We start from the raw sequence: 12,566 nt of genomic DNA, 5'->3' as shown, positions 1-12,566 counted from the left end.
TAAAAAAAAAAAGAGTAAGAAAGAAATCACCACTAGAGGGCACAAGTCGAACAAACATTTGTTTCTGATCTTATTTTAGTGTTTTCTATTTAATCCTAAATTTGAAGATTTGATTGAGATTCCTTCGTTTTAAATTTGATTTTGAATACTTGGGGGACGGAAGAAATAGTCGCTTTTGAACTATCAGGTAGGTGACTCGACAAAGAAGAATTCCTTTTGGCTTCATGTCCGTTGTGCATGTCGTCTATGAGACGTGGAAAGAATATAAGGGATGCATTTATTTTTTTCAAAAGAAGTCTGACTGCAGAATGAACACAAAGACATCCAATAAATTAATTAGAAAACAAATTCAAGTGATAGTAACACAGTGACATTCAAATGATAATAAATAGCACGACATACATTTTGTCTATTTCAACTGCATCGTACGTTAAATGCATCAAAAGATGTTTTTTTTTTTTTTTTTTTTCGTTTTTACTGGAATGAATCAAACCTTTTCCGTCATTGTTTTGGAGGGAAAGCGTAAGGCTTTGGTGGCGTGTGACGAAGACAAACAAACACTGAAGGACCGGCCGGCTGCAACGTTGGAAGACGCGACCGCTTCAACCAACGACTGACGTGACAAAACGTGGCTCTGCAGCTGGAGCCCACCCCAGCTGACTTGGACCCTGTACTGGCCACCGGCGGTCCATCGCATACAGATAAATGAACATTCTCACTCGCGTTTAGAAAATGTAAAGTCTTCAACAGGCAAGCCGGATCGGAATTGGGATCGGCCGATAATCACGACGGCATGGTGCTTTCAAACTTACAATGTCGCTGGTGATTCTTTCTCCAGCCTTCTTCAGTGCTGACTTGCCTTCACTTTTCTTCCACTTCCACTTGTCCTCTTTTACAGTCGTCCTCTGCTTTCCTACTTGCGCCTCACTTTTCCTGTCCAATTCACACAAACATTTCAAGTGCTTATCAGTAAAGTTGCCGTGTCTATCTTCAACATATCCGGTCGTCTGCGCTCGTCACAGTTTGATCGCAATACACAAAGAAGACCTCGAAAAAACAAAAACAAGAGAAAAAAAACAACAGAAGAGCTCCAAAAACTCAGACCTCCACCAAGGTAACTAACTTTGAACAGAGACATACAGACAAAATTAGTATTTGTCATTCATATCTGAATTCACGTTTATAGCGAAACAAAACATAAACATTATAAATAATTCACAGACTTTTTTTTTTAGGGGGGGGGGTGAAAAGTGCATATAGTCATCTACAGTGGAATCTTCTACGAAGTCATGAATATGGGTCCCAATAAAATATAAAAAGCCCTTGGTGGAAGTCTGCGCTCTCCAGCAACCTCTCACGGCCACAAGGCCTCCGCCAGGCAAGGCTTTAGTCCTGCACACAAGCGGCCTAACAAAGTAATAAATACACAAATAATGCTTGGCGGAGGTAATAAGCGACAGAACCGGGTCCCCCTCCTACATTCTTCGGCCATTTTGTTTTCTCAGCCCTAACGCACAAAGACTCGTCCGGTAGAATCGCCTGTCGGTTAATAGAAAAAAGTCAAATAGAAAATGGGGACGATGAGCGGGATAATAAATAAGCCAGAAGTACTTCCACCAAGGAAAGATCCTCATTATAAATACGTTTGCATCCACGGCGGCGTTGCGTGGCGCCGGCCTCCAGTCTTAAATTGACGAGCGAGCGTTGCATTGTGGGTCGTAAAGCTATAAAGGGGCGTGGTTGGGGAACTGCTGCGCTTGAACGTGAAACCTCCTCGCGTGACAAGGTGACATCCTCGATCGGTTATGTCGTTTGTCGGCTAGATCCGCATGGATGCGACCTAGCGACCACGGTAGCAGCGAGTTAGTAAGCTGAGGCGTAGATGTGTCGCTAGCTAGCAGTTAGGGCTGGGCCATACTTCCATTCTATTGATTATGTCCCGTTTATTGCTCAGGACAACTTTTATTTTCAGTGAGTATCCTTGTTGACATGCACTGCGTACACTGACAACATGATTGTAAATGAAAAGGGGATTGTGATGAAATTGTAAATCTGAAAAAAAGTGACTCATGGATTAATTGGATTTACATGATTTCCTATGGGAAATATTGCTTTGGTTTTTGGACAGTTTGATTTTGTTCATAGTTTTTGAGTGATCAATAATGAGACCAATAGCAATGTATCTGCAAAAATGTAGCTTTTTATTCCTACTATTTCTGTGGAACTTGATGCAAATTAATGTTGGGCAAAAAGAACTGTTTCCAAGCTTGTTTTGGTATCAGGAGCAAAAAAGTCAAGCTTGTTTTAAATATTGTCATGAGGAAACTTGGGTTTTATTTGAAGGTTATATGACCCAGTCCTACTAGCGATAGATCTGTTTAGCAGTAGTCCGGTTGAAGAGACGCATAGAGTATGCGTCCTAGAGGCGGATGTTGGAATAGCAGCAACGACGAGTGGGAAATTGCACCTGAGTCAACTCCTGCCTACCAGACCCGCTCAGTCGATCCCAGAATGGTTCACGTGTGCAAGAAAAGCCTGAGTTTACAACCGAGTCACGCGTGTGTGAGTGTGTATGTGTGCATGGCCAGCGAGGAACGAACCAGTCAAAGCGCAGCAGTCGTACCGGGGGCCGTCACATTAGCGGCTAACCGCCTTCGTACCTTTCGCTCCCTTCGTAAACCATGAATGAGACAAAAATGGCTGACAAAAAGGAAAAAGGATGGCAAAATCCTTCCTTGGGTAGATTCTCCCGGGTCCGAAAGCTGTGGTTTCCTCTTTTGAGTGTCCCACGCTGATGATCTCATAGACCAGCTGTAATGATGTCACAGCAGGGGGCGGGGTTAGAGGGGGCGTGTCATTCATTCCCGCCCACTGGCCGAGTAGGAGAACTGCGGGAAGTGCGGTCGTCTCTCGTTGTCCAAACAGTCCATGCCGTCCTCGTCGACTGGTGTGTGCAAGACAATACCCACAGAAGCAGCAAGTTACTCGTTGGGAGGCAATCAATTGTACAGTTAAGTCAACACAATTGTTTTTAAAGTGCTCTGTTCATCAATTTAGGCTGAGTTGGGACATGTTGTCATGGTTTTTAAGAATTGATTTTTGATAGTCTTGCCTTAGTCTCAACTCCCAAATGTCTTGTGTTTTGGTCTCTATGAGTTATGGTCTTGGTCAATCTCATTCAGGGTGGCCACAAAAAACGGCAACTACGTAGACCCAAGGAAGACTCACATTTCTCCGGCGGCGTCACGGTGATGGTCTGCGCCGTGAACTCCTCGTCAAAGTACCTGGTGTCCGTCTCCGACGTCACTTGAGGCTTGAACGGAGGAACCATCTGGAGCAGACGGCGGGCCGAGAGGATGCGGTGAAAAACTCAAGAGTACAGTACTGAATATTTGGTACGTGCGTCCGCACCTTTTTGTCATACACATGCTGCCAGTCGACTCCGGTAAAGAAACTGTGCCTCATTATTTCTTTGGCGTCATCTGGTCCACCGCCGAGCCTAGTTTAGCAAAGACAAAAAAAAAAACATGTACGTGCTTTGAAGCTACATATGATCAGACTGTAGGAAAAGAAAACTTTCCAACACGCACCGTTTGTTGGGGTCCTTGATGAGGAGTCCCGAAAGCAGCGACTTGGCGTCGGCCGAGAGCGTGCGCGGGAACTTGATGTCCTCCATCAGGATGAGCTCAAAGAGCTTCTCGTGGTCCTGGTTGTAGAAGGGCAGGCGGCCGCACATCATCTCGTACGTCACCACGCCCAGGCCCCACCAGTCCACCGCCCGCCCGTAGTCGTTGTCCTCCAGCACCTGACAGCAGATATCAAAGTTTTTTCTTGGCCTCAAATTTACTTTGGGAGCAGTACCAAAGTGCGTCCAGCACAAAGGACCAAATGACAACAACAGATCATAAAAAAAGACTTATTGTCCATGTGAAGAGTGTGGCGGCGACTGAGCTAACCGGTTAAACTGAATAAATGTAGCCAGAAATAAGGCAAAACGCGACTTTAAACAACATTTTGTTTGTTTTTCTTACGAGACATCTGTTTGCATTCTGCGTGTGTGCATTTCTTTTACTAGCACCAAAGCGCCCACGGTGGCGAAGAAGAAGACGAAGTAGCGGACAGATGAGCCAGGAGATAAAGCGCAGCCGAGTCAATATGGCGCCGAGCAAGGTGGCTGCAGGGAAGCATTAAAAAAAAAAAAAAGCAGAGATGGCAAACATCAGCGGGTGGCGGGTCTTCAGAGGCCCTGCTCGTCCCTGGATGGAGAAGGCGGGGCGGGCCGGGGCGGGCCACGAGCACGGGCGGGTCACGGCAACTCGGCGACGCTATCAAAGTGGTCTCGCGCACCTGGCCCACTCTCGCCTCGTCCATCTGCTTCGCCTTCATCCCGTCGCGAGCGAGGCAGAGCTACTTCAGGTGCTCATTAACATCACAAGCTGATTAACATGTGACGCTATGATGAGTGTGCGAGTGCGGGTGTGACCGTTTGTGTGTGTGTGTGTGTGTGTGTGTGGTGACGGACAGACTGGCAGGGTTGGAGAGCGTCCAGAGCGGCATATGCCGTACATCTCGCCAATAATAATAGCATCTTCTCACTGTTAAGAATAATGGAGCAGGCCGGCCGGCCAGGCGGGCGGGCGAGCAGGAGCGAGCCAACCCGCACCAACCTAACGAGCGAAACACAGGCATTGTCTTTTGACGCTCGCGGTGCATACACGGCAGACTTTTAGCTCGTTAAATGCCAAGATCGACTTAAGTCCATCAGAATCACAACATTCGGTGCCAAGATCGAGTAAAGTTGTTTGAGACATTTTGTTTTCATTGGGAGGGGTTGATGAAATGAATGACGGTAGCGCTGCATGCTAGAAAAAACAAAATACTTGCGGCTGTAATCAATAAGGCAAGCGCAAGCAGCTGTGACATGGATGCAAAACTAAACATCGTCATCAATTGTTGAGTTTGGGAAGCAAAACAACTATGGAAGTGGTTGTATGGTGATAGATATTTCATGTGTGATGTTTGCAGGCTGCTAGCAAGTCACAAGAAGTAGAAGAAGAAAAAGCTTGCTGGAGGAAGATGGGCCACTGCCAGCGCTGCACACTCTACAACTGGAGAGCAACATGGCGGCGAACACCAGATGCAATATTAAGCCGCTTGAGTTTTTAAAGTGCGCTAAACAAGTAGATGTTGAAGAGCATGCAAGAACAACCCCAAAAATATTAAACTGATTAAATTCGGAAAATGTATTTTCTACTTTAAAAATTTGTATGACATCCATAACAGAACCCTTTTTTCACTTTAAACCAAATTATTAGGTTGATATCTTGTAAGAGTAACACAACTATTTAAATGTTTAAATAAAATGAAATAAAAAGGGTTATCTTAAAGCCAGCAGCACTTGACAGACAGATGGAATATTTAGCCTGCAACTTTTCCAACTGCCGAAAACAAGGAGAGACAAAATTGAGAGGGGGGGAAAAAAGAGGTGGCAGCTCGGTCGCAGGCAGGGAGCAGATTAATCCTCGCGCAGCCAGATCGCTGCCCCACAGCCGCCGGCGGGTGTGTGTGCACGTTTGGACTTGTTTTTTGAGGCAGCATAGCTGACCTCACGACTTCAAAAGACGTGCGCGTGTTTAAGCGAAGGGAAAAAGGGGATGAGACAAAAGAGAGGCAGAGGAGGGGGTGGGGGATGGATCTTGGAGGCGGCGAGATGATGGCATGGGTCGGGGGGGGCTTTGGCAGCCAAGACAGGGATCAAGGACGGGACGGGAACGCGCGGCTAGCCCGGGGCAGCTAGCGGCCCGTATCGCCAGCGGGCGTACACGTGATCACAGTAACCACACACTCGCTCGCACACATGTTGCCAGTGTAAAAGGGGAGACATTTTGTACATGTTGACACAAAGAGGTGCAGCGATGGCGATTTGAGGTGGACAGATTGATGCTGATGTGTTGAATCACAACGCAAGTTTGATGGTTTCAGTGTTCGGTTGACGTGTGAGCCTCTGCTCAAACACGTTGAAGTGTCACAATGAAACAAAATAAGAATAAAATTGTGAAAATATTAAGTAATTTTTTGAAAAAAAAAAAAAAAAACAATTTGTTTTTTGTGACATTCGACTTTTAAATTGTGTTCCTTTTAACTTGTTTTTTTTCTAGTAAAAAAAAAGTGTGATATTTGGTAAGATAATTCTACATTTATTTACAATTTCACATATTAGATTTGTTTTGAAATAAACTATCTTGCAACACTCAACAGTATTTTTCAAACACATTTTCAAATATTCAAAATTGAGTGTTGTCTTGTAACATTCTACTTTGTATGATTTTGTTTCATTAATGCTGTTAACCACATTTCTTAATGCCTCAATTGGACAAAACCAAGACCTGCACGCCACCATGCTGCATTTTTTCCAAAAGATTCTGATTATTGCATCATGTCGCACTTTCTAATCCAATACGTAATGACACAAGCCCACATTGGGTGGCCTTTGCACACACAGGAAGCATCAAAATTACCATCAGCTAACCCTGAAATATTTCCTCTGCCATCTCATCGCTGTCTGCGTTCAAGCCCCCAATCAGCGAACCCCCCCTCTCCCCTCCTCTGTTTGATCCCAGCTACTTTGCATCTCTGGAACTTGGCTGGGAGCACACTGTGTTATTTTTACACGCGGGCGGCAAGCAGAGCGTGCGGGCGGGCGGGCGGACGAGCGGCGGCGGTGTAGATTTCCAGGTTTTTTCCGAGCACCTTCCTCCAACCTCGCCCATCTGCCACCATCTGCCTCACTTTAGCCCGCACTTTCTACTGCAACACACACACGCGTGCATAAACGCACATCCTGTGAAAAATAACTAGCAGCCTCCAATCAGCTTTTGGCACGCAAGAAAGGCACTTGAACAAAACAAAACAAAAAAAAAAAGATGAAAATGCTGCGCCAAATTGTCTTCGCTACTTTTTTCAAGTGGGATGTACGACGCCACGCCGCTCCCCTGCTGCCTTGGTCCCCACGTCGCCACCCACAGGCCTGCACGCTCGCCAGTTGATCTGCTGGCCTTGGAGCTGGATGCACGCTGGCTTAAATCAACCATTAGAAGTTCAAGCTCGTTCTAATTTAGCTGCTGTGTTTAAATAACTCTTTTGTACCCCAAGAGGTTGTGTTTTATAGATGGAAAATATTCATACATCTATTACATCAGACTACCAAACAAACCCAGTAATCAAACTAATGTCGTGTGTATCTTTTTCAAACTTGCTCTTGTGTCGGCTTTCATGAGAGACCAGGTTGGGGCCTGCTTTGACATAAACGAGCGAGTGGTGCCAAGGTTACCTCGGGTGCGAGGTACTCAGGCGTGCCGCAGAAGGTCTTCATGGTGGCGGCGTCCGTGATGCCTTCCTTGCACAGGCCGAAGTCGGTTATCTTGATGTGGCCATCTTTATCCAGCATCAGGTTCTCCAGCTGGGAGGGAGCGCATCAATAATCAGTTAGCCAAGTCGCTTGTGGTAAATTAGCCACCTGAGCATCCAGTGCCGGTGTTTACCTTGAGGTCACGGTACACGATCTTGGCCGAGTGCAGGTAATCCAGCGCGGAGACGATCTCGGCGCCGTAGAATCGCGTGCGCTCCTCGGAGAACACCCGCTCTCTGGACAAGTGGAAAAACAGCTGCGGGGGAAAGGCGGAGGGAGGGTATAGGGAGACAGCAGGGACGGCGCAGCAATAATTACTGATTTATTGAAGGAAATTAGCACAACACAAACTGGCTGCCTGCGCACCATATTGAGATGATAGATGGCGGAGGGGAGGGCAAAAAGACGGAGGGGGGGTATGGAGGCACTCAGCAGCTGGCACCTCATCTACAAGCGCACACCCCCATTCGGCGCGCACCAACCTCAGGCGAGGCTGACGAGGCGCTGGCGTGGAGTTGGGCGACGGGGGCCAAACTCTTAATCAATACGCCAGTCCAGTTAAAGGGAGGCGGCATGGAGCGCCGCGCCACCCCCCCCAGCCTCCGGCGTGACGCTCATTAGTGCACTATCTGCCCCCCTCCCAGCCTCCATTTTCATTCACTCCGACCTGCTTCCTTGCTGGCAAAAAAACCTAACTCGCATCATTAATGCAAAGGCCACTAGTTTTAATACATTATTTTCTATTTCCTTAAAAATACAACTTTTTAAAAATATGACTTTATTCTCATACCATACGTTTTTCTTATGCGGGGGGGGGGGGGGGTAGCGGGTGTTTATTCTAATAGAACTTTTCTGGAGCACAAAGACTTTGTACTCCCTGGACTATGCTTTTTTTGTAAATCAAATACTGATGCACTTTAGTCTAACAAACAATCTTTATATAAAAAAAAAAGTGTTCAAGTGTTTTGTTTGTGTCATAGTTGGCGTGAACCCCCAGCCCCCCCACTACACAACGCTTTTCCGTGTTGGCCTCATAGTTTCACTCTCTGCTGTCACTTGTCACACGCACGGCCCACAGCAGAGTGGTACAAATTACCCACGAGGCCACGGGGCACACATCTCTCCATTAATTGCTCAGGGAGGTTTGCATATGGCCGCTGGAGTGATGCTCACGGATGGATCACCTTGCTGTGTGTGTGCGTGCGTGCTCTAACACGACAGGTGGGCCTTGATCAGCGCGCTGGCAGCTGCGACTGTGGCAGCTTTGTAATTGGCGGCACCCGTGCAGTACGCGCGCTCACAATTTGTCCGATGAGGGTCTATTTGCGGCGTGTGTTTGCCGCCGTCTCGGGCGAGCGTTGGCCCAGGCCTGGCGCCGAGCGCCGCAATGCGCCTTGCTCGCTGGAAGGCAGGCAGCAGGTGATGGCCACACTAAGGGAATGAGGCAAGATTGCAATTGGTGCCGATTAAAAGGCTGAGAAATGGGGAAAAGTGGGGGGGATCCAAACTCATTTTGTCTCCGACTGTCATTCTGGCTGCTGGAGGCCCACAGGTGAGTCGACAGTCGACAAGCAGCCGAAGGATGAGGAGGAGACGCGTGACGAGCCAATTGGCTGGCAAATTGACTCAACAGTCCCCTTAAGTGGCTCACTGTTAGCACATCTTTGCATTGTGTACAGTAAAGCTACTTCATCTGTGATTAACTGACGCCTACTCAATTGCATAGAAGAAAAGACACATTTTTCCCGAGAAATCTCTTAAATACGCAGGGATAGACGACCAATTGACTTTTTGTGGCTTTTGAAAACTGCATTGTACTACTTAGCATTTCAATTTGAAGTAAATGAATTAATTTGAATTGAATTACAAAAAAGTCAGAAAACGAATGCTTAAACAAACAAATGAAGGGTGATATAGTGGGGGAATACTGAAATACTATAGTATGTCAAGTATCTCACGTCTTACCTCTCCGCCGTTCACATACTCCATGACAAAACAGAGGCGGTCTTTTGTCTGGAACGAATACTTCAATGACTGAAACAAACACAACAAAGGCGCGTTTAATTTGCACATGCACTCAAAGTACAACATTGTATCACTGCAACAAATACAAGGCGTACAGGTGACTTTCACCATCTTGAATGTCATTGCCATCGTTCGAGAATGAAAACAGCAGGCGCAACAAACAAAACCAGACTAGCATCCGTAGCTTTAGATGGTTCATCTCCGTATGCGCTTCGGCAAACAATCATGCGAGAAGTGTTTACTTTGAAGGATAGAAGCGCTAAACAAAAGAACAGTTGGTCTTTGCGTCTCTTTGTGGCTGCAGATGTGACAGTGGTATAAAGGAAAAAAAAGTATCTGGAGCAGACGGAAGTTAGCGGGAGCTGATGTGTCTGCGCAAACAGCAAACGGCTAACAGATGTGTCCATTATTGTCCCACAATTTGATGCCTGGCGCGTAATTAGCCTCCAGAGACGCAGGTACGTATAGGATCAATGTGCCGCCTCGTGTGAGAGTAAGTGCAGATGTAGCACATTTGCATGTGTGCATACAGTAAGTGTGAACCCCCCCCGTTGTGTGTGTGTGTGTGTGTGTGTGTGTGTGTGTGTGTGTGTGTGGCACGTATGTGACTTACGGTGAGAAAGGGGTGTCTGGTGTTTTTTAGCACTCGGCTCTCTGTGAGTGTGTGTGCCACTTCATCCTGTACACAACAACACAACAACAGCATGTCAAACCATCACAAAGATTCACTAAACAGGTCGATAAATTCATCAGAAATTCAGTAATCATCTGGTGTTTGGGTACACTACATTTCATGTTAGCTTAGCTGTTAGCTTGGCGTCTCCATCTTGTCCTGTTTCTATCCTTGTTTTACTTTTGTGATAACAATACCTCTCAGAGGCAAGCATGTTATTCAAACTCTAAGCTCCGCCCCTGACAACAAGTTTCAAGAGGCTAAAATAATGCAGTTTAAAAGTCAGTTGAGGAAAGACCTTGGCGATGATGACTTCCTTTTTTAGAATCTTCATGGCATAGTATTTCCCGCTCGCCTTCTCCCGGACAAGAATCACTTTCCCAAATGTTCCCTTTCCAAGCAGCTTCAGGTAGTCGAAGTCGCTCATTGTCTGGGTGGACAAAAAACAAAGTTTAACACTGTGCAATTTTAGGAGGTTACAAAAGCTGTATCAACAATGTGCAGAAGTTGGTCCAAGTTCAGTGCCCGTACAATTTGCAATTCAACATATTTCTGAAGAATATGTATTTAGAGTCCAAGAAAATTTTTCATTGCCTCAAAATGTCTGCTTCATATCGAAATGGCTGACTTCCTGTACATTTTAGGGCAATTGAAATAACCAGATGTAAAAAAGACTTCCTTCCAAGTATGAAGCTTGACAACATGAGTCATGTTTCCATACGTGCGTTAGCTACCTTGCGTTTGTGATGCGTGGTGGAGATGTCCATCTCCTCCTCCACCATGTTGTCGATGTTGGAGGTGGGACTACACTGGATCCTCTCCTCCTCTTGCTTCTGCAGCTTGTCTGCCACCATCTGGATGGCCTCCGTCCACTCATCTCTACCAGGAGACCACAGACTGGATAATGACACCGGCGTACGACGGACGCTACGTGTCGCTACGGCTAACGCGGGTTATCTGCAAAAACGGCAGCTTGGCTTGAACGCCCTTTAAATTGACACAAACGCTCGTTTGTTTAACAGAGAGGAAAATGGCCGCCAAGAGAATCAAGCCAATGAACAATGATCACGGAGCAGAACTAATGCCTGCTGGTGCGTGCATGCCTGCGTGTGCGTGTGTGTGTTATACGCCCCTGTGTTACAGCGAACAATGCAATGTTGTTTGCAAACATTGTTCCCCCCCATTTGCTTTTCATTAGCAGACTTGTTCAACATCTGCTGGGACAAAGTTGGTCAATTAGGAGGTGTGTGTGTGGTTATTGTTTGTAACAATGATAAATATAATGACAGGGGTTATGAGCGTTTTCCATGGTGTTAAGAGCAACACAAATTATGCAATAATTTCATATTTTTATGTATACTTGAAAATGCATATTGTCTATTTTTTTTTGCATTTTAGTAAAAAAAAATCTTGATTTTCAGGCCCTAGGGACTCAGCCAGTTTTGAACATGGATGAGTAACTGGAAAACAATCAAAGCTTGCTAACCTTTACATAACAATCACCTGTTAATGTAATCCTTTTTATTTATTTTCAATTTTTAAAATATTTTTTAATTGATTTCATTTTTATTTTGGGGGGGTTCAGTTTTTTATTTTGATTTTCAGATGCTGAGGAATAGTAAGGGAATCATTTTATCTACTCAAAAGAAGTATTTTTAAATATATATAAATATATTTTTTTATTGATTTGATGCAGTTGTTAGTGGAATGTGACTTTGAGACTCTCTCTCTCAGCTGATCTTTGCTCAAACAGAGTTAAAGCCATGGCACATTGTGGTGTTACACCAGAGCAGCGAGTGAAGTGAGGTGAGCCCTTCAAAGACACCGTTCAAATTTTGCAAAAATCTTTGACGCTCGCGAGCAAGCAAGCAGGGATTTGCGGCGGGAATAATGAAACCTGTTTGACTCCCAAATGATGAGCGCTGGGTGTTTTGCTTGGCGTTCCATACCCATATGTTTCCCGCGAGGATTTGGAAGAACATCTATCTCAACCTAAACGCCGCTCCCGACTTTATTTCAAGATCTGAATCCCTTTTTGAGTGCAAAGACTTGTGAGCGTAGCGTATGCGCTCCGCAACAAGGGCAAACTCTGCTTCCCGCTCGACTACAATGGCGCTCTCGGTCAGCCGTGTTGCATGCGTGACATGAAAAGCAACGGGAACTCTCTCAAGGTCACCAAGCAGATACGTAAATGCTCTCGCTATCTCTTAGCATGAGTGTTTTGACTATAATGAGGGTTTTTTTTTTTACTAATGAGAGATAATGGGCCTGTCTACAGTCGGGCGTCGCGCCAGCGTGTGAGCGGCTGGACCGCTGCCAGTACAATGCCGCGGATACAGTTAAAAAAAAAAAAGAAATAAAAGAAACCCACCTTAGAAGACACTTTTAGTATTGCACATCTGGTTTACACCTGACTTTTAGCAAGACCATCAATGTAAAGATATTCTTTTGTGTTAATTA

General features: G+C 45.7%; 1 protein-coding gene across 6 annotated transcripts in view; it reads right to left on the bottom strand.

The window, feature by feature from the left end:
• Window positions 1–258: 258 nt before the first annotated feature.
• Window positions 259–12,566, bottom strand: part of akt3a (v-akt murine thymoma viral oncogene homolog 3a) — a 30,307-nt gene continuing 17,999 nt past the window's right edge. For all 6 annotated transcript variants that reach the window (XM_049737020.2, XM_049737023.2, XM_049737024.1 and 3 more), the window contains 10 exons: window positions 10,841–10,985; window positions 10,405–10,536; window positions 10,047–10,112; window positions 9,374–9,442; window positions 7,542–7,664; window positions 7,331–7,459; window positions 3,591–3,805; window positions 3,412–3,499; window positions 3,229–3,331; window positions 259–2,944 (listed from right to left, as the gene is read on the bottom strand). In XM_049737020.2, coding sequence (XP_049592977.1) covers window positions 2,859–2,944; window positions 3,229–3,331; window positions 3,412–3,499; window positions 3,591–3,805; window positions 7,331–7,459; window positions 7,542–7,664; window positions 9,374–9,442; window positions 10,047–10,112; window positions 10,405–10,536; window positions 10,841–10,985 — 1,156 coding nt within the window. In that variant the 3' untranslated portion in view covers window positions 259–2,858. The remainder of the gene's footprint in view (window positions 2,945–3,228; window positions 3,332–3,411; window positions 3,500–3,590; window positions 3,806–7,330; window positions 7,460–7,541; window positions 7,665–9,373; window positions 9,443–10,046; window positions 10,113–10,404; window positions 10,537–10,840; window positions 10,986–12,566) is intronic.

This window comes from Syngnathus scovelli, chromosome 12 (assembly GCF_024217435.2).
Source record: "Syngnathus scovelli strain Florida chromosome 12, RoL_Ssco_1.2, whole genome shotgun sequence".
NCBI lineage: Eukaryota > Metazoa > Chordata > Actinopteri > Syngnathiformes > Syngnathidae > Syngnathus > Syngnathus scovelli.
The sequence above is the reverse complement of the archived record's forward strand: the minus strand, read 5'-3'. Positions and strand labels throughout refer to the sequence as shown.